Raw genomic sequence first — 23136 nt, 5'->3', positions numbered from 1 at the left:
TATTGATGGGTCATGGACAGGACTAGTTCAGCACTCTCTTCCCTTCAAAGGCACGGCCAGCTTCTTATCATTTACCTTTTTGGGGGGAGGGGGTGGTTTTGGAACTTATGACCAAGTCCCTGAACCTTATAGAAAAATTACTTCTTTCCTTCCCCACCAGGATAAGTCATCGAATCACATCACTCCTCAATTTTAGGGATAAATGTAAGTCCATTATCAGGAGATGATGACTAGTATTGCTTTTTGACAGAAACAGGAAAGATGTGGAAGGATAAAGAAGAAGCATAATCCAAGACAACAAAACCAGACACTAAAGTTGTCCCCAGGACCAGGAAATTACCATTTTTAAGTGAGACAGCACCATTTTTTATAGGAAGACTAAGAATCAGCCCTTGGCTAGTGTTGGAAGAGGAGAATCTGATACTTTTAAAAATAACATAAAAGAAAAAGGAACTCTGAGCCTAACATTAACCAGAACCATCTTTCTGATCAACTTCAAAACCAGTAAAAACAGCCACCTTGACCCAAAAACCTCTTTCTCCATCACTTTTGGACTCTCCTTCAGAGTAAATCCCTAAGAATGTGGCAAAGAAGCAGGATAACCAAGTTCTAGAGGTCAAGGGGCTCTCAAGAGAGTGTTTGACTTTGTCTCTCTCTTTAACTATCTGTGTCAGAGGTGTGTTTTTCTTTTAGTTTTTAGTGGAGGAGAATGTAGTCAATGAGACTAATCCAAACTTCAATATTTCTGTAAGTTCTTCAAGAACATGAAAATAAATGCCATGATAAATACACTTCAATTCTCTGGCATGAATGACTCTTGATGATACTCTCTAATTCTCATACCTCCACCCTCCCAGCCAGCAAAGGCCTCCATGTAATCTTAACAGAAAAGAAATCCATCAGGACAGTGGTGATACCTGTATAACTCATGTAGTTGTTGAATGGAGCCCCTGGGAAGTGGGTGAAGCCACAGGTGTCATTGGCAGGCTCTGGGTTCTGGCACAGCTTACTCTTGGGAGTGGGGGCAGTGTCAGCGCAGAGGTCTCCTGTCTCCATGGATGGCACAGTCTCCCTGCAGGGGTCATCACAGGATTCTCTCTCACTGACCCCTTTGAAGACATGGTAGAGTCCCAGGACATGCCCCACCTCATGGATCATGATGTTGGTGTGGCCAGGCATGCCATAATAGGCTGGGTTGAGGACAACACCACCTGCAATGGAAGGTTTGCAAAATATCTCTAAGCATAGAATGAATAACCAGCCTCTGCCTTCTGGAAACAGTGTTCATTTCCAGCCTCTAAGGGGAACAGTTTATAACTTCTAGTGGCATTCAGCCCCTGCTCTTCCCTTTTGCCACAAACACCTTCTGAACTAATCAATAAACATGTCTCTAACCTTTGTCTTGGGTGAGTGTTGTACTGGACACCAGGGATAACAATACGACAAGGCGACATGAGAGAAGGCCAAGCTTCTGAGCCCTGGTTGCACATTAAAATCACCTCACGGCGTTGAAAAATACAGATGTCCAAATGCCAGCCCCAGTGAAATGAATAGCTGAGGATAGGGTACATGACTCAATATTTTTTAAAACTTCCCAGGTTGAGAGCCATTGGTCTTAAATGAAAGCACATGCAATTCTCTGAGGACTTGAACAGCTATCTGACGTTCTAGAAGATCAGTTCTGCTGTCTGTAAAGTAGAGATAATAACACTCCTCTTTTTTTTTTTAAAGCATTTGGCATATTGAAAGAGTTCAGTAAGTGACAGTTGTACATGTTGCTTCTGATTTTATGACCCATGCTCTCAAGGAACTAACAACCACTGAGACAAAAGAGACGTCCAACTGAACTATCATGAAATTCCAAATGTCACAGGCTCTACAGGGAATATGCTCCACCCTCGTTTCCCCCAGTCTCCCCAAGAACACCAAGAGAGATATTTCAGAGAAGAGTTCATTACATCCAATATGGACTTGGACGAAACAGCCAGTGGCATCACTGTTGTTACAAAAGAAAAGGCTTAGGATCTCTGAGTGTCCTAACTTCTGTCTAGTCCCTCCTTTTCTCCTCTTCCCATGGAAGACTTTCCTTTTTCACCCCTAAACATTATCAGGATCAGACCAATTCTCATCTCCAGGACCTGAAACAGCATGTCAACAGGTCTGGACCAACCGACCCTAGGCTTCAGAGTCACCTTAGCTGTGTTTGCAGGCTGGCCCCCCGCCTTGTGTCCTAGATCCGATCCTAGTTTCCAGGACTTGCTTTATTCCTCATACCTAAGCCCTTTGTATATCAGTAGTCAGCTGAGTAGAGCAGGAGCCCCCAGAAGAATCCCTCTGCCTTTCTTTTGCCAGATGATATTCCATATGATCCACCCTGAACTCTATGCAATACCCGAGAGAGAACTACTTTACATGGTTTTACGGGCAGAACACAATCACCAGGGTATCCAGCATCATATCCATTGGTTTCTGTAATGGGCAGCTCAGTGTGCCTTTTTAGTGACTACTTAATTTGCAGGATAGTTTTTATTTTTTTAAATTTAAATTTATTTACTTTAATCGGAGGCTAATTACTTTACAATATTGTATTGGTTTTGCCATACATCAACATGAATCCGCCACGGGTGTACACAGGCTCCCCATCCTGATCCCCCCCTCCCACCTCCCTCCCTGTACTATCCCTCTGGGTCATCCCAGTGCACGAGCCCCAAGCATCCTGTATCCTGCATCGAACCTGGACTGGTGATTCATTTCTTATATGATATTATACATGTTTCAATGCCATTCTCCCAAATCATCCCACCGTCTCCCTCTCCCACAGAGTCCAAAAGACTGTTCTATACATCTATGTCTCTTTTGCTGTGCAGGACAGTTTTTAAATCCAAGTTCTAGTTTCTTCCAGTCTAGTCAGTCATGCTGACATCAACCAAGGCATGTTTAGAATTGTCCTCAGATATACTATCTACTTTCACATCTAAAATAAAAGTAGTCCCTTGTTTATCATTTCTATTACTTCCAGTAAAAAAAAATCAACATTAGTCTTTTATAAAAATGTATTTTGTATAATTTTATTCATTTGTACATCATTATTATGTCAATATAAAGTGAAAAAGAAGTTTGAAAACAGATCTATTTTTAAAAAATCCAGGGTGCCTAGTATTTGAATAAACCTGGGGAAGTGAAATATGTTCACTTCTCAAGATGCCTTCCCTTTCACGTTTACATATCCAGTTTTAGTAATAATCATCACTGAAGTTCATACTCCATTATGCTCTCAGTTCTCCAACAGCAATATCAACCTTCACATCAGTGAAGATTGTAAGAGAATACATTTCTGTTCTCTGAAAAATACCTACATCAATTTGTCAGATATCAAACTTTGAAAGACTGTAACTTGCCGAAAGTTTTGAGTGTCTATGCTGAGTAGCCTTTCCCAAATTGTATTTATAAACTCCGGTCCTGGGTGATACTTTGCAAAAAAAAAGTAGTATCAGTGGTTAAATGTGCTTGAGAAAAATGTGCCATACCAACCTTCTGAAGATTCACATTGTACCTGAGAACTGTTACATTAAAAGTTCTAAAAAGTCCTACAACAATGTTCTTTAATCCTTTGTCCCCATACTTGTTTGGACATGGAACTCGTTTGGGACAGAATACTTTTTGTCATCTGGAGTACTGAATTACTTGGAGCACAATTCATGAAATACTAATCCAAGGACCAAAAAGCTTCCCAATCAGTAGTTATTTTCTATCCATATTCTTGCCCCTGAGCAAATATCAAATAGCTCTCATCCTATGGTCAGTCTAGCCCAAGTCCTCTTGGGATCTCCTCCAGCAGTAGAGAAAGGAACTAGAGCTGAAAGAAAGAAGTAAGATTCCAGGAAGAAGGGCTGGCAAAGTAGCATGTGTCAGTGACACAGGGCTGGCAGGCAGTGAGGCCCCAGGGCACTCAGAGTGGATATGAGTGTGGTCATGATAACAGTGGGCTTCTTAGCAATCTCTCAACCTCTAGAAGTCTGTGCCTCAAGTCTAGATAAGATTTCTCCAAACCCAAAAATATTTAGTCTCCTTTCAGTCAACTTGGTTATTTATAAGAGGAAGAAGAAGTGTAAAAATGCAAATCATCAACCCTGCCAGAAAGTCTCCTCCATGCTCAAGACAACTGGCCAGAGTTCTCCTCCACTATACCTTCAAGATATATTATCAAAGAAGGAGAATATAGATTTAACTAGACAGCACTTAAATTTTAATGCAAAGCAAAAGCCTTTGAACATATTTTCTCAGAGTTACGTTTTTGATTCCAAAGACTTCTAGCCCCAAATTATCTGTATGGAATGCCTTGTAATGAGTTTAGTTACTAGTCACTGAGTCATTTCTGATTCTTTGCAACCCCATGGACTGCAGCCTGCCAGGCTCCTCTGTCCATGGAATTCTTCAGGTAAGAAAACTGGAGTGGGTAGCTATTCTCTTCTATCTTCCCAACCCAGGGATAGAATACAGGTCTCCTGCATTGCACACAGATTCTTTACTGTCTGAGCCAACAGGGAAGCCCCTTAGTTACTATATGTGGCTTAAATAGCATACTACATATTCTCATTGAGGAGTGAGTGCTGTGCACACCAATACCTGTTACGGAAAAAGTACAAGACCCTGGACCTCTTATGGTAATTCTGCCCGCTAGATTTCAAGGTTATGCATCCGAACTTAAGGACCTTGAAATGTGACTCTGACTAGCTATGTAATGCTGGCCCTGCTCTTTAACTTTTCCCTAGACCTCCTCATCTCTAAAGTGAGGCACCTCCACGGGCTTATGGTTGAGAGTCCTTCCTGTTCTCCTCCTGGGCCTCTGAGAGCTCACATGCAGGACTGAGTGAGACAATCATAGACACCATGTGGATAATTCATGTTATGGACTGTCACCACCTCAGCTTGGTAAGCTGTGTTCCCAACTCTAAGCAGCCTGAGGGGAAGGGGAAAGGCTGGGAATGAGCAGCCACAGACAATGCATCTTGCTCTGCTGCAGACATTCAAGCGGTCCAACCACTGCCTGTTCATCCTCACACCCTTTCCGCCCCTGAATGCTCTCCTTCCTCCTTCGTGCCCTGGGGCCCCATGCTGGTCTCAGCCCCTCTTTATCCCAGCCAATACAAACTGGTTAAGTTATTAGAGGAGTGCATTTTAGTTACTCAGACACACACACACTGATACACCCATATGGGGATGAAAGGCATTAATTTACGTCATGGTTTAGTTTATAAAAGTTCTTCTACATTTTCATAATAATTATACACACACACACACACATACACACACAGGCTCATGCCAAAGCCTGAGGGAGGCATACAAGTTCAGAATCTAAAGAGAAATATCATCCAAAAGCTGGAAAAACAAAGGTGACAACTTTTTTCCATTAAGAAGGAAACGGAAGAGGGTATAAAAAAAGGGAACCTTCTTACATTGGGAATGGTGAGAATGAGATTGGTGCAGCCACTATAGAGAACAGTATGGAGGGTCCTTAAGAAACTAAAAATAGAGTGACCATGTGGTCCAGCAATCCCACCCCTGGACATATATCCAGAAGAAACAAAAACTCAGTCAAAAAGATATATGCATCCCAATGTACATAATAGCACTATTTATAATAGCCAAGACATGGAGGCAACCTAAATGTCCATTGACAGTGGAGTCGATAAAGAAAATGTGGTGTATATATATAGTTACTCAGCCATAAAAAGAGCAAAATAATGCCATTTATAGCAACAGGGATGGACCTAGAAATTGTCATGCTGAGTGAAGTAAGTCAGACAAAGAAAACCAAATATCATATGATATCACTCATATGTGGAATATGACTTTTAAAAAGATACAAATGAGCTTATTTACAAAATAGAAATAGATTCACAAACATAGAAAACAAACTTATGGTTACCAAAGGGGAAAGGTAGGGGAGGGATAGAATAGGAGTTGGTGATTGACAGATACATACTGCTATATATAAACCAGATGAACAACAGGGACCTACTGCATAGCACCGGGAACTGTATTCAGTATCTTGTAATAACCTATAACAGAAAAGAATCTGAAAAAGTGCACACACACACACACGTGTGTGTGTATGGACTTCCAGTTGCTCGGCTGTAAAGAATCCACCTGCAATGCAGGAGCTTCAGGAGATGCAAGTTCGATCCCTGGGTTGGGAAGATTCCCTGGAGAAGGACACAGCAAACCACTCCAGTATTCTTGCCTGGAGAATCCTATGGACAGAGGAGATTGGCAGGCTACAGTCCATAGGGTCGCAAAAAGTCAGATGTGACTGAAGTGACTTGGCAAACACATGCATGCACGTGCGTGTGCACACACACACACACACACACACACACACCTGAAACTAACACAACATTGTAAATCACTATGTTTCAATTTTTTAAAAAGAAGGAACAAGACGTGAAATATAATAAGTAAAAACTAAGTCCAGCTGCCAGAATGGCAACTCCTTCCCGCCTTCTCTGCCATTTGGGTCTGACCAGGGAGGATCCAAGGAACTGTAAATTCTCACCCTCTCAAGGAAATGGGCAATGCTTTTCCAGGAGAAACTTAGTAGAAACAAGGAAAAGATGGTGCAAAATGCTACTTTCCAGGACTATTTTGTACTAATATTCAAACAAATCAGCACCATTTCCTGAAGCAGATACCTATGCCCCACAGTTCCTCCATTTTCATTTATTTACCAGCACCATGTGTGGGTCCGACTCTGTGTGGTTATAAGTGGGGCCTTACACCACTGCACTTTGGAGGGACCAGGGCTCCTTCTCTGGCTGTGGACTTTCACTGGGAATGTATTGGTCTTTATTTAGGGGGACATTGCTTAAAAGTGCTAGGCTCTTTGCAGATCTGTTCAGTGGTCACAACAAGAGTTCCTACCATAAAGAGTTGTTATGAAGATTGAAGTAGCAATGTAGATTAATAAACATTTCACTTATTTTCCAGAACAAAGTAACTGAAAAGGTGTATTAGACTATTTGTCAATATTATTATAATTACATAATGCATCCTGGCCACATGCACTCATTTGCCCCCACCCCTCGCTGGCTCTCACCTAACCATCTTCATTCAACTAGAAAATGAAAGCTAAGGTCTGGCCACAAACAGGGCAAACCTCCCAGAGTGATGCAGACATCACCAAGCAAGGCAGACAAACACCCTCACATGAGGAGCTCTGATTTGCTTCTAAGATGCTCATACTTTGCTTCCAAGTTGTTCTAATCTTGAGACTATGGGCACCCAGAAGACAGAAATGTATTGAACAGAGTTGCAAATAGACAAGTGCCCAATCTCTTCAGAGACAATATACTGGCATTCAAAACTACTTTGGCCTAAAATTAATGATCATAAGAGGAAAGGAAATTTTAAGGGATTGGGAAAGTAAGCTGACTGCTTCATAGACCTTACTGGTAGGTCAGATTTGTACAAGACACCTTTTTTTCTGTAGTGTCAATCCTTTTCCTTATCACATCTCTAATTTCAAAAAATTTAATTATCATTTCCTATATCAAAACCACTGTTCATGTTTGTCTTTCCTCATCTGGGAGGATAAAAATAAAACACAGCTGATAGATAAATCTGGTGGTAGATTGGGAGGGATAGGATTTCCTCTACAATAGAAGTCCTTCTTTTGTGTTCTCTGATGTCACCTGCCACATTGAAACAGGAAGTAGAAAGACATACCAATATTTGTTTTAACCATACCTTGGCCCCTCAGTCTTCACTTTAAGACACTATTGGACTTTCTCTACTCTCATTCACCTTCTAATACCTGTCCCACAAAGGGCTTCTAGGAACTGATGACCAGAACAGGAGTACCTATGCAGGGGAGACTTTCAGCAACATTTTATAAATACTAACATTTCACCCAAGTGGTTCCTTGCCTCCCTCCCTCTTACCCTATTGCCAGACTCTCTTGCATACATTTATTACCTGAGTGAAAAGCAAGGAAAGCAGCAGTCCTTTTCTGGCTGTGAGATTTCCAAAGCCTATGCCACTGAGACACTGAGAGGACTCTATGGTTCAGTTAGCATGGTGGATAAATGCAGGAAAGTAATCCTTGCCTCACATTACCAACACCACCACCATCCTCTTAGCCTTGGAAAGATTCTCTTAAGCTGGAGGAAGAAAGAAGAGATAAAAAGGACATAATGGGAATGTATAGATGATGGGGGGTCCAGATAAAATGGACTGTAGTCCATCTTTTGAGACTCCAATAAAGGGATAAAGATTCAAAATATGTGCATATGATCTGACAGCCAGAGGGGTCTTGCCTCATTCTAGTGATGGGTTCCTGATTAAAGCACCTGGTTCTAAAGAAGAATAGCTGCCCAGTGATGCTAAGAGGGAAGGGTAACAGAGGGCCTTCCAGGGAATCCCTGAAGGTGGAGGACTCTGTGATGGGAACAAGGGTCATTTCAGATGATCAGCATCACCTGATGACTAAGGATAAAATGAACCTTCCCTCTATGACCTTGGCATTTATAAGCCAGATCTGCAGTTAGATACAGTCCCAAGCAAAGGAAATTACGTTAAGAGTAAATTTCTACTACCCAGCAACAGAGAGGCTCAAAATAGAAATAAAATTCAATTATAGAAGAATAAACAAAGATTACATTTCTTGCATATCTGAATGTGGTACTGGACCTTGAACTCAATACGTACCAGTACCACTGACTTATACACAGAACACAGTATGAATGAGGCTCCCTTGATTTAGCAACTGGTGGCCACGTGTGGCACAGCTGTTGCTTAATGGACTGGCGGGGAGCACAAATGCCTTCTTAGAAGACCTTTCAGCTTTGATTATAAGAGACGAACTAAAACAATAAGACAGGGTTGTTGTGTGGTCTGGAGGATGGTGCAGAGGAAGAAAAGCAAGAGAAGTTGCTGATTAAAAGATGAAATCTCAGTAGCAGACAGCCAAGCTCCCAAAGTGATGCTGTATTCCCAAGTTCCAACTTTTCCCCACTTCAGCACAAGACCGCCAGAGTGGCGTGTGGGAAGGAAATGATTCCCAAAGTCACTTCTGTCTAAAAAAAAAAAAAACCTCTGGCGGCTTGAGGAAAAGGACATGAGTTGAAATGACTTTAAAACTGTTCTGTAAAACTTTTAGGGCTGAATGTTATATGCCCATAAAACAAGGAAGTTGAGAGCTGGTCTGCAGGTGCCTTGTGATTACTTCCAGTTACTGGCTGAAACACACTCCTCCAAACACACCTTCTGCAAGTAAGGAACAAAGCCATCAGGATGTGTGTGGGTCCGAGGAAGGAGCACTTGTGGGCAGGGCAAGGGAGGAAAGTGGCAGACGTGGACAGACAGACAAAGGGAGAGAAAGAAATGGAAAATATTTCAAAAAGCCACTAGCACTTAGAAAATGAAGCAAATTTTTAACAGGACCAATCCAGGCATCATTCATCTCCAAGCCCTGTACTGGTCTCTTGGTTTTACAGCCTGTGGTCTCATGAGAAAGGAGTCCTTGTTCTGGACAAGACTGAACTAAGAGTAGAGTGTGTAGGGGGTAAAGATTTTGCAAAGCTTGATGTTGTTTCTTGTCTCCTTTTACACTCTTTCAGCCATTTCTACCCCCCAACTCGCAAGCACTCCAGGCTTTCTAACCACTCTCATACCATGGGAGAAAAGTAATTTGATTAATGAAAACTGAAGATGTTATTACTGAGGCTTTGGAGACCTATGATGTAATCATTTCTTTGCTATTGGATGAGGGTGTTGCTTCAAACACACACACACACACACACACAACCTCATGCCAAAATCTTAGGCGCTACAGAGTATGAATGGGAAAGATATTTTCCATAATTGATTTATCAATTCAGCCTTTATTGTGCATATATACAGTGTCAGGTCCTGTTCTAGGGCTTCCCTGGTGACTCAACAGTAAAGAATCTGCCTACCAATGTGGGAAACACAGGTTCAGTCCCTGAGTAGGGAAGATTCTCTGGAGGAGGAAATGGCAACTCACTCCAATATTCTTGCCTGGGAAATCCCATAGACAAAGGAGCCTTGTGGGCTATATTGCATGGGACTGCAGAAGAATGGGGCATGACTTGGTGACCAACAACACTGTTCTGGAAACAAAGGATTCAGTGATTACTAGGATATGTTCTAGTAGAGGAGATCTTTCAAGGTATCACATATAAAGGTGATTGTTTATTAATACTCCACGTACTCACGAATGCATAAAACTATCTTTGCATGCATGCATGCTAAGTCACTTCAGTCGTGTCCAACTCTGTGTGACCCTATGGACTGCAGCCTGCCAGGCTCCTCTTTCCATGGGATTTTCCAGGCAAGAATACTGGAGTGGGTTGCTGTGTCCTCCTCAAATCTGTCTTCTGTTATTCAGTTGCTCGGTCGTGTCGGACTTTTTGTGACCTCATGGACTGCAGCACACCAGGCTTCCCTGTTCTTCACCAACTCCCAGAGCTTATTCAAACACCACAGTTCAAAAGCATCAATTCTTCAGCACTCAGCTTTCTTTATAGTCCAACTCTCACATCCATACTTGACTACTGGAAAAACCATAGCTTTAACTATATAGACCTTTGTCAGCAAAGTAATCTCTCTGCTTTTTAGTACACTGTCTAGGTTTGTCATAGCTTTTCTTCCAAGGAGAAAGTGTCTTTTAATTTCATGGCTCCAGTCACCATCTACAGCGATTTTGGAGCCCAAGAAAAAAAAGTTTGCCACTGTTTCCATCATTTCCCCATCTATTTGACATGAAGTTATGGGACTGGATGCCAAGATCTTAGTTTCTTGAATGTTGAGTTTTAAGCCAGCTTTTTCACTCTCCTCTTTCACCTTCATCAAGAGGCTCTTTAGTTCCTCTTCCCTTTCTGCCATAAGAGTGGTGTCTTCTGCATGTCTGAGGTTATTGATATTTCTCCTGCAATCTTGATTCCAGCTTGTGCTTTATTCAGCTCGGCATTTTGCATGATGTCCTCTGCATATCAGTAAATAAGCAGGGTGACAATACACAGCCTTGATGCACTCCTTTCCTAATTTTGAACCAGTCAGTTGTTTCGTGTCCAGTTCTAACTGCTGCTTCTTGACCTGCATACAGGTTTCTCAGAAGAAAGGTAAGGTGGTTTGGCACTCCCATTTCTTTAAGAATTTTCCACACTTTGTTGTGATCCACACAGTCAAAGGCTTTAGTGTAGTCAATGAAGCAGAAGTAAATGTTTCTCTAGAATTCTTTTGTTTTTCCTAAGATCCAACAGATGTTGGCAATTTGACCTCTGGTTCCTTTGCCTTTTCTAAACCCAGTTTGAACTTCTGGAAGTTCTTAGTTCACATACTGTTGAAGCCTAGCTTGGAGAATTTTGGGCATTACTTTGCTAGTGCATGAAATGAGTACAATTGTGTGGTAGTTTGAGCATTCTTTGGCATTGCCTTTCTTTGGGATTGGAATGAAAACTGACCTTTTCCAATTCTGTGGCCACTGCTGAGTTTTCCAGATTTGCTGGCATATTGAGTGCAGAACTTTATCAGCATCATCTTTTAGGATTTGAAATAGCTCAGCTGGAATTCCATCACCTCCACTAGCTTTGTTTGTAGTGATGCTTCCTAAGGCCCCCTTGACTTCAAGCTCAGGATGTCTAGCTTTAGGTGAGCAATTACACCATCATGGTTATCTGGGACATTATGATTTTTTTGTATAGCTTTTCTGTATATTCCTGCCATTTGTTCAAACCTATCTTTGGGCCACCCCAATTTCAGGACATGTAGTTCATACCAGAGGATAATTTTTTCAGGGTTTCAATGTCTAAGAGTGCCCACTATGTTTGAAACCCCAAGCAACCTAAAATAACACCATTTATAGAATGTCGTCTTCTGATAATTAAATAATCTGCAGAAGCAGCCAGTGGGCAATGGCCAGTAAACGCCCTTATCCTGTTCTCGCCCTGCAGCTTTTCTCATTAATGATTCTGTAAGTCCTCATAGGAACCTGGTGTGCTCCAGTTTACATGTCTTGTTTGCTCCTAATCTCACATAAGAATCACTCCACTTTGGCCTAGTGAAGAGGAGACAGTGGAGAAGAATGAAGCTGCTTTGCTCTAGCCCCATCATTTAGTGGTTAGTTGCACCAGGGTGCCCCTCTTCACCTCCTGCAGACTCTTCCCACTCTGGTTCCTTCATCCACACTCCTCAGAGACAATCGGGCTGAGATTACCAAAGACTTCCCACTTGCCAAATCCATGGCTGTTTCTCACTCACATTGTGAATGAATGTGTCACAACTGATGTCAGAGTCCAATCTCAATGCCAACTGTTTGGTTAGGAGGACATCGAGCTTTGTCTTGCGGGGGGGGGGATGGGGATCCCCTATGAAAATTCTAGGTGAGGGAAGTTTGTATCCCCTGTGGGCTCACATCTGCTGCTTCCGTCTTCCCCTGCCGGGCCATGCAGCTCCTGCTTTGCCTTCCACCAGATATATGCCACACCCGTGCCACCACCCCCAAACTGCCAACAATCACTTATTCTTTCCTTCTGTGACTCACAAGGAGATTACTTTTGCTTCTTTTAATTTTTCTGCTTTTTTTTTTTTTTGTAGAATAATGGCTTTACCAACTCAAAGGACATGAATCTGAGCAAACTCCAGAAGATAGTGAAGGACTGTGAAGCCTGGCATGCTGCAGTCCATAGGGTTGCAAATAATCAGACATGAATTAGCAACTGAAGAACAACAATTGCTTTACAATGTTGTGCTGATTCCTGCTGTGTAACAACACGAATCAGCTAAAACTGAATATATATATATATATATACACACACACACACACGCACGTGTGCGTGCTAAGTCACTTCAGTCACCATGTCCAACTCTTTGCAACCCTATGGACTATATAGTCTACCAGGCCCCTCTGTCCTTGGGATTCTCAGGCAAGAATATGGGAGTGGGGTGCCATGACCTCCTCCAGAGATCTTTTGGACCCAGGGATTGAACCCATGTCTCCTGTGGCTCCTGTATTACAAGCAGATTCTTCACCACTGAGCTACTAGGGCGGCATATATATTTATATATAGTATATATATATATATATATTCCCTCCCTCTTGAGCCTCCCTCCCACCCCATCCCCGATCCCTCCCTTCTCAGTGGTCACAGAGTTTCAGGCTGGGCTCCTTGTGTTATAGAGCAGCTTCCTTGGGCTCCCTGTGTTATATATATTAGCTATCCACTTTACACATTAGGTACTGTGTATATGTTCAGGCTACCTTCTCAATTAGGCCCCTCAGTTAGGCCCACCCTCTCTTTCCCCTAAGCAACCTAGATGTCCATTGACAGATGAATGGATAAAGAAATTGTGGCACATATATACAAAGGAGTATTAGCCATAAAAAAGAAAGAATGGGAGTCAGTTGAACTAAGGTGAGTTAACCTAGAGCCTGTTATTCAGAGTAAAGTGAGAAAGAGAAAAATAAATATTGCATATTACGCATATATATGGTATCTCTTTGCTTCTTATAAGTTGCTTTGCCTCTGCAAAAAGTTTGACCCTTAAAACACATTGTTTACTCTTTTACAAAGGAGCCAACATCTTTCTAGGACACTAAAATTCTCTAGGATGGAGATGAGGTAGGTGAGAGGCTAAGGGCACAACCAAGAATGTCAGCCACAGACACACGGTATGTGGAACTTCTGCTGTTGCTACTACCGCTAGTACCAGTGGGGCTAATATTTACTGAAGCCCTACTATGCACCAGGTACTTTTAAAATTCATTCATTCATTAATTTGGCTGTGCTGTGTCTTAGTTGCACCATATGGGATCTAGTTCCCTGACCGGGGATTGAACCTGGGCCCCCTGCATTGGGAGTGCAGTCTTAGCCACTGGACCACCAGGGAAGTCCATGTGCCAGGCACTCTTCCTTTATTCCCATTTTATATATTAGGTGACTTGCTTAACATATATTTCTTCCTATCTTTTGGAAGCCATAGCCCACTCTATCACTCAAAGATATTTTTTCCTACAAGGGTCGTATTACCTGGACTCCTTAGAAGATCCTATATGTCTAAAGCCCCATTGTAAGCCAGGCTCAAGTTCCCTCCCACACAGTTCTTAGGTCCCATGTGTTGGGGCATGTTGCTTGTGATCTGATCAGTATCTCTGAATGTTCTTGGCAGTACAACATTCCCTAGGACAGTTAGAAAGATGGTTGGCCCAGAACACTCTGAAGTGTTCAACGTCCATGCCAGAGAGTGACCGACTGTCCTTTCTAACCTAGCCAAGATGCCCTTGTACTTACTTCATCTTTCTGAAGCAGGCATATTTGTGGGCCTCAAGGGACTCTCTCAAACCCCTCTTTCCTTTGGTGTCTGGTACACTTCTGAATCCTGCTCCTCCTCTGCTTTTGTGGAAATCCTTTGCATGGTCAAATTGGTAGAGACCCCAAATTTAACACCTCCAAAATCAAACTACCTCACTCTTTGCTCCTCTTTTTTTCCATATTTTCTACCTTGGCACCACCATCCACTCAGTCAAACACAACTCTATTTCCCTCATCTATTTATTTATGTGAAAAAAGTTTCTCAGCACTTAGAGCTAAAAAAAAAAAAAAAAGCAATATAACTGATGCTAAATCCTGTCTTATTATAGCAGTAATTACTTTTCATCCACTGACACAAGAACTAATCTGGGACAGAAAAGCCATTCTCAACTCACTAAATGTGCATTTTCCACTTTGCTTACTAGTCATCAATCAACATTTTAAAGTATTGTTTTGATCAATTTTGGACAAGGAAACATTTCAAAAGCTAACTCAATTGAGAAGAAATTTTTAACTCATTATAACTTATGATCAGTATCAACATTAATATCCTGTTTGTGATATTGTATTATAGTTTTGCAAGATGCTTCCCTTGAAGGAAAATGGGTAAAGGATATGTGGAATCTCTTTGTACTATTTCTTACAACCACATGTGAATATACAATTATCTCAAAATAAAAAATTTAATTAAAAGATATCACAAAAGAGTTGTTTTACTCAAAATCTGTTTTTAGAAGATAAATAGGTGACTTACTAAACCCACTCCAGTATTCTTGCCTGGAAAATCCCATGGATGGAGGAGCCTAGTGGGCTACAGTCAGTGGGGTCACAAAGAGTCAGACATGATTGAGTGACTTCACTTTCACTTCCTTTCATTGTTACATTAAGTGCAAAGTTCTATATGTGTGGGTGGTGTGTGTGCGCACGGGCACGCACACTCAGTCACTTCAGTCATGTCCAACTCTTTGCAACCTTATGGACTATCACTCTCCAGGCTGCCCTGTACCTAGGATTCTCCAGGCAAGAATACTGGAGTGGGTTGCCATTCCCTCCTCCAGGGATCTTTCCAACCCAGGGATCGAACCTGCATCTCTTATGTCTCCTGCACTGCAGGCAGATTCTTTACTGTTGAGATATCGGGGAAGCCCACAAACTTCTATAGGAGCAATGAAATGGAAACACAAATCCAAAGAGAAAAAAGGAGCAATGAGTAATTTCTCAATGTTAAAATAGTAGCAGATGAATGGATAAGAAAGCTATGGTACATATACACAATGGAGTATTACTCAGCCATTAAAAAGAATTCATTTGAATCAGTTTTAATGAGGTGGATGAAACTGGAGCCTATTATACAGAGTGAAGTAAGCCAGAAAGAAAAACACCAATACAGTATACTAACATATATATATGGAATTTAGAAAGATGGTAATAATAACCCTGTATATGAGACAGCAAAAGAGACACTGATGTATAGAACAGTCTTATGGACTCTGTGGGAGAGGGAGAGGGTGGGAAGATTTGGGAGAATGGCATTGAAACATGTATACTATCATGTATGAAACGAGTCGCCAGTCCAGGTTCGATGCACGATACTGGATGCTTGGGGCTGGTGCACTGGGATGACCCAGAGGGATGGTATGGGGAGGGAGGAGGGAGGAGGGTTCAGGATGGGGAACACATGTATACCTGTGGCAGATTCATTTTGATATTTGGCAAAACCAATACAATATTGTAAAGTTTAAAAATAAAATAAAATTAAAAAAAAATAAAAGAATGCTAAAATAATCTAAAAAAAATTTTTTTTTTTAAATGGGAAAAAAAGTACATGGCCATACATTTTTAAATGAATGATAGTAATTATCAAATTGTTATGTTAGTGAGGATACATTTAGTAGAGGAGATTTAAAAAGCATTTTTAAATGTCAATAATTTAGATAATATACCAGCAATATAATATAATTAAATTGCTATAATTTAAACTTATGGCTAAATTTTTAGTTGTTACTTTTAAAATCTATGAAGGGGTAAAGGGGTTTTTCAAAAGTCTTTTAGGAGTTACAAGAAAGCAAAAATGAGTTTGAAGAGCACTGTTCTAGCGATTCCAAGGACATTCCATTTCTAAGCAAGTCTAGATTTATAACAGTCTAAACATTGGCATCTACCTTTTGTTTCGCTCTGGAATGCCCTGCCATTGTCTGCCACACAAACTTCTGCTTATCTTTTAACTCTCTCCTCCAGCCTCAGCCCCTCAGCCCGCTCTCCCCTTCTTCTCTGATATTTTTGGCATAACCAAGCACTTTCTTGTCACGTTCCTACTTGCCCTCATGTGCAGCAGATTCACATAGTATGACTATAAGTTTGTATTTGCCTGTCTGTCTCCCAATTTTGCTGTGCATATCCCTACAGTGAACTTCTTCTAATTATTCTATCTTTGACACTACCATGAAATGAATTCAATTCAATTTTCCAGTAGTCATGTGTGGTTGTGAGAGTTGGACTCTAAAGAAGGCTGAGCATTGAAGAATTGATGTTTTCAAACTGTGGTGCTGCAGAAGACTCCTGAGAGTCCCTTGGACAGTAAAGAGATCAAACCAGTCAATTCTAAAAGAAATCAACCCTGAATATTTGTTGGAAGGACTGATGCTGAAGCTGAAGCCCCAATACTTTGACCACCTGATGCGAAGAGCAAACTCATTGGAAAAGACCCTGAAGCTGGGAAAGATTGAAGACAGGAGGAGAAGGTGCAGCAGAGGATGAGATGGTTGAATGGCATCAGTGACTCAATGGACATGAATTTGAGCACTCCAGGAAATACTGAAGGACAGGGAAGCCTGGCATGCTGCAGTTCATGGGGTCATGAAGAGTTGGACTTAGCGACTGAACAATAATAACAAGCACTAACTTAAGACTTCTGCCTTTGAAGACATGTTTTCAATTTAAGTGTTGTTGTACACTAAAGGTAGAGATAGTCAAAACACTGAGCTCAAGGGGATCTCACTTATTCATTTACTTATTAAAAAAGATTCTGCCCTGCATTACCACAGCATTGACAGTACAAAATCATGCTAAGGTCAGAAATGGGTTGACCACAGATTACCTTGGTTTTTCCACATAGTGACTTAAGCTGTTTGTAGTCAGAAATTGGCCTCAATCTTCCAACTTTCAGACTAGTGTACTTATCTGCCAGGTCACTCAAGTGACCCTCAAAATACAGAGTCTTGAATGTTGACACAGATAATCTTATCTTGAGTTTTGTAAAGACTGTGTTTAGAAAATCATAAACGTCTTCCTCTATCATGTTATTTCAGCTGTCTGTACTACTCTACACCTGATTTAGGTCAATATAGTTCCTTTATTCAATCACAGTTATGATTGAACAAGAAAAAGTAAATAAGAACATGAGAAATTTCATATTGAGTCAGACATTTCAGCTGTTCAGCCTACTCTTCTACTTCTTAAAAACAAATTAGGAAACATGTGGTGGGGAACTAGTTACTCTTAAAAGGTTTAAGAATAAAATTTAAAATCCCTAGCTTCTTTTTCAATTCATTATGAGTCAGTGACCAATGACATAATTTAAATATTTCTTTTCTCTTTTTTAAAAAAATATTTATTTTTAATTGAAGGATAATTGCTTTACAATATTGTGTTGGTTTCTGCTATACATCAACTGAATCAGTCATAGGTACACCTATGTCCCCTCCCTCTTGATACTCCCTCCCACTTCCCACCCCATCCCACCCCTTAGGTTGTTACAGAACCCTAGTTTGAACAAACATTTCTTGAAACCATTTAAATTTAATACCTTCATTCATTTATTCATTCATCCCTTCATTCAGTGAGCTTTCAAAAAGCTCTATGTGATATGTTCTATTTATGCATAGAGACTACTGACCTTATTTAGATTTCACCAGTTTCTGCATGCAGTCTGGTGTGTATGCGTGTAGTTCTGTGAAATTTTATCACATGTTCGTATACCTTGGTGTACTACCACCACAATCAAGACACTGAAACGTTCAATCACCATTAAGATTGCTCCTCTATTATCCTTCGCGCCCCCCCTCACGCATACCTCTCTCCTCAATCCTCTACTATTCCTAACCCCTGACAACCACTAGCTTGTTCTCTCTCTCTAGTCTTCTTTTTTAACTTTGAGAGTACCACATGAATTTTTGAGAATATTATATAATATTCTCAAACATGCAACTTGTGAGATTTCTTTCACTCCCCATACCACCCTTGAGATCCATGTAAATTGTTGCATGTATCAATACTCTGGTTTTTTTTTATTACTGAGTAGTGTTGTTGGCTTCGCAGGTGTCTCAGCAGTAAAGAACCCACCTGCCAAGCAGGAGGTGCAGGTTCCATCCCTGGGTCAGGAAGATCCTCTGGAGTAGGAAATGCCAACCCACTCCAGTATTCTTGCCTGGAAAATCCCATGTACAGAGGAGCCTGGTGGGCTACAATCCATGGGGTTGCAGGGTCGGACACAACTGAGCGACTGAGCACAGCAGGCACACGTGCACATTCCACTGTACGGATGTATCATTGTTTGCTTAAAGTTATCACTAAAAAATACTCTTGTCATTTCCAGTTTTGCTCTATTGCAAATAGAGCTACTATGAAGATCAATACACAGGTTTTGGAGTGGACATATATTTTCACTTTTCTGGGACAAATATTCAGTAGTCCAGTTACTGGGTCATATGGTAAGTATACATTTAATTTTACAAGAAACTGCCAAAGTATTCTCCAAACTGGTTGTGCCATTTTACTTTTTCATTAGCAATATATGCAATATCCAGTTCTCTGCATTCTCACTAGCAATTAGTATTGTTATTATTACTTTTTAGGTCTTTTAGTAAGTGTAGCCTCATTGTGGCTTTAATTTGTTTTTCCCTAATGATATTAAATATTTTTTCATGTGCTTACTTTCCATCTGTATATCTTCTTTGGCAAAATGTCTGTGCTTTGGCCCATTTTCTAACTGGAATATTTGTTTACTCTTGTTTTCAAAGTTCTTTATGTATTATAGACACAAATCCTTTGTGAGATGTACGACGGTTTGCAGATACTTCTGCCAAGTCTGCCATTGCTTTGTTCATCTTAATAAGGTGTTTCTCAGACAAAAAATTTTAATTTTGATTAAGTTCAATTTATCCATTGTCATGTCTATGGACTATGCTTTGGGTGTGATATATAAGCACTCTTCACCTAACCTTGCCCTGAAGATTTTCTCTTATGATTTCTTTATGAAGTTATACAGTATTACTTTTTATATTTAAACCTATGATCTATTTTGATCTAAGAATTTTGATCTAATTCTTATATAAGGTATATATAAGCTGTCTAAAATGAATAAATCAGTAATTTTTCTAGATATTGGTATAGAAGGGGCTTAAATCATTTAATTTACTTTACTTTCTTTTTGTCTTTCATGCCATTGTTGTCATGTTTTAACCACATATATTTTAAACCAAAAAAATTTTTTATTACTTTTAATATTTTTCTCCTATCTAGTGTGGTTCATTTCTTTTTGTATGTCTCTGTTTCCATTTGGGGTCATCTTCTTTCTATTTGGATAGCTTTCTTCAATATTTACTTTACTGCTGGTATTAAATTATCTATTTTTGTCTGAAAATATGTTTAATTTTTCTTTAAAAGATTTTTTTGCTGAATATAGAATTATAACTTGGCAATTATTCTTTTAGCATTTTAAAAAATCTATCAATCTGTGTTTTATGACTTCCATAGTTTCTGTTGAAAAATCAGTATGCCAATCTTACTGCTGCTTCTTTTAAAGTAACAATTTTTCTCTGGTTACTTTTGAGTATTTTCTCTTTGCCTTTGATTTTCAGCATGTTTGCTATAATGAATCAAGTTGTGATTTTCTTTCTATTTATCCTTCTTAGGGTTTGAGAAACATTTTGAATCTGTAGTTTGATATTTTTTGTCACCTTGCAAAATTCTCAGCTGCTATCTCTTTGATATTGTTTCTGCCTCAAAATCTTTCTCTTTTGCTTCTAGAACTCCAATTTACAGTAGGAATTTTTCATCAGGTCTCAAATGCTTCATGCTGTTTTCTATATTTTTACATCACTTTTCCTCTTTGAGCTTCAATATCTATGTGTTCTTTAGTTTTCTAAATCTTTTCTCCTGCTCACAAACTAATCTATTAATTTCTTAATTTTAGCTACTATATTTTTGTCCTAAAATTTCCCTTTGATTCACTAATATAGATTCTAATTCTCTGAGGACACTCTACAACTTTTTATCTATCTTGAACATATTAATCATAATTATCTTAAGCCACTATTCCATAACTCCAATATCTGGATAATCTGTGGATCTGCATTTATGGAGTGATTGCTTATTTCTTTGTTCAGTTTTGTTTACCATCATTTGATCCTGTCTCTTGGCATAACTGGAATTTTTTTTTTTTACTGGTTTCAGGACATTGTGCATGGAAATTTGTAGAGGTTTTTGATGATATTGTCTTCCTCCAGAGCATATTTAACTTTCTTTTGTTAGGCAGTTAAATATAGGCAGATGCTGCTACTGCTGCTGCTAGGTCACTTCAGTCATGTCTGACTCTGTGACTCTATAGACTGTATTCTGCCAGGCTCCTTTTTCCGTGGGATCCTTCAGGCAAGATGACCTTCCTAAAAACAGGTATTTAAGAGTGTTTCAGGCTGAATTTTATGCTTTGTGTAAGCTAGACTATTTATGTTTTCCTTCATAGAATGTCTATGAAGAGTATTTCATAGAGTGTCTCAATGCCCCTCCTTGACAGAATCTCAATTCCATTTTTTTGTCCCCCCCACTGTAAGACTCCTGATATTACTTTTCAGCTTTTTTATCTAATAGCAGCTATTTTATAGCAATTCTTGTTTTCTTGGTCACTGACTTAGAGAATGCATAGTTCAGAAATCAGAAAATATCTTAAAATTATGAGTAGAATATCACATTTATTTTTTCCATGGTTTCTATTTCTCTGGGAACTTGATCCCTCTAGTCCGGATACCTTAGAAGTTCTGACTTATAGTTTTTGTCTCCCCAGTAGTGAGACTGAAACATGCTCTGGACTGCTGCTCTCTGATCTGCTTCTATTACTTTTACTGAGAATTGGCAATTTCCCTCAAGGAGAAAAAAACAAAAACCCAAAACTGAGCTATATGTAGATCTCACGTCAATGCAGCTTTCTTCTAATTGAGGATTGGTTCTCTGAAATCACTGTCTTGGCTGATGTCTGATGTTTTCAAGTAGCTAATTTTTTGGTATTTTGTCCATTTTTTTTATTTAAATGAATTTTGTCAATGGCCTAGTACCAGAAAAGTTAGAAAATACTCAAGGCTCTGCTCCCATCTCAACAATTCTTATTAAGGGGCCAAGATTTGTCTCCATAATGGCTAGGCAGATCTTTTTTTTTTTTTTTGAAGGTTTTTTGAACAAGTAGATTCAATTCCCAATGACTGACCTAGGATTCTTAGAAACCATTATTGATAAACCTTGCTGTCATATATACTGAAACGTAACATTTGGTGAATCAGATGTGAGCCAATTTGGAGATATTTTCTTAAAGTTTTGTATGCTCCTCTGTTACCACTGTTTATCATGAGGATAATTCAAGATACTCAAACTCACTACTAAATGATTTATTGGCATATAACCTTCCAGCTTGCCTCTTACAACCATGAAGACTAGAATGACTCACATTAGTTTTGATTTGGACAGCACCACTCACCTCACAAATTTCTGACTTATCATATACTGACAACTGAAAATACAAAATTTAATGATAAAAGGAGAGCCCTAAAACTGTATCAGATGACTATAGAGCCAATGAAACCCAGGATAAACAAAGCATTCAGTTTGGATCACTACAGGTTTAACTTTTTATTATCTCTTCCTTTCTTGAGATATATAGCCCTACTGTATGCTGACCTAATTCGCTACAGGGATTTATATGTTCTGGTTTCCTCTTGAACAGGAACAATATCTTTTCATCTATTGTTAACCTATTGCTTCTTATTCCTTCCCCAATCTTTTGGACACATCCATGCAAGATGACCAGCAATCTTCTGGCACAGTGATTATTGCAAACCAGATTTCACAGTCTAGCCACCTTTTTGCTTGGTTCCCTCTTGAGATTAATCAAGACACAAAATGGATCTTATCCCATGTCAGCAATTTATTTGCATCTAGATTATTTGGTCTAGAATCTTCTGAATATTTGATCTAGAACATTCTGAGTATTTGCCACATTGCCCTAGTACATCTTACCTGTCTTCATTAAAACATTTTGAAAAACTCTCCTCAAAGCTATTATCAGCCCAAAGAAGCTAATTTATTAAGTAAATTTATTTTTCTCTCCATTTCCCCCCAAACTAACTTTCACAGATTCCCTTCCAACCTGCTCATTTCTCCAACTGTAGTTGTTCTTCAACTTTACTTACCCAGGTGACTGATGGCTTCCTTGTCCCAAGGCCAGGTGGCAGCACCTGCAAGGTCTTCTCGTACTGAGTTGCCAAAGTAGACATTGAGGAAGTGGGTGCTGTTGAGCTGCAGTGCCTCCTTCAGCTCCTTCACACTCATGTACGCCCTGGGGAGCACATAAGAGAGGAAATGTCACACCAAAGGATCAGTACATAGAAAGGAACAGAGCCAGATCTAATCAGACTCTGGCTTCCCAAACATCATTGCCTTTTAGAGGAGAAGGGCAAAGAGGCTGAGACCAGGTATCATGGTGCTCTCAAAAAAGACACTAATACTCATTTAGAATATTTATTCCAAGATAAATAATATC

At 39.9% G+C, this 23136-nt stretch overlaps 1 protein-coding gene across 1 annotated transcript in view; it reads right to left on the bottom strand.

The window, feature by feature from the left end:
• Positions 1-23136, bottom strand: part of PAPPA2 (pappalysin 2) — a 316922-nt gene that overhangs the window by 179673 nt on the left and 114113 nt on the right. The window contains exons 3-4 of the mRNA XM_010850108.1: positions 22787-22932; positions 918-1211 (exon numbers count right to left, since the gene is read on the bottom strand). Of these exons, the coding sequence (XP_010848410.1) occupies positions 918-1211; positions 22787-22932 (440 nt within the window). The remainder of the gene's footprint in view (positions 1-917; positions 1212-22786; positions 22933-23136) is intronic.

This window comes from Bison bison, unplaced genomic scaffold (genome assembly GCF_000754665.1).
Source record: "Bison bison bison isolate TAMUID 2011002044 unplaced genomic scaffold, Bison_UMD1.0 scf7180017864289, whole genome shotgun sequence".
Lineage (NCBI taxonomy): Eukaryota > Metazoa > Chordata > Mammalia > Artiodactyla > Bovidae > Bison > Bison bison.
This window is presented reverse-complemented; position numbering and strand designations above follow the sequence as displayed.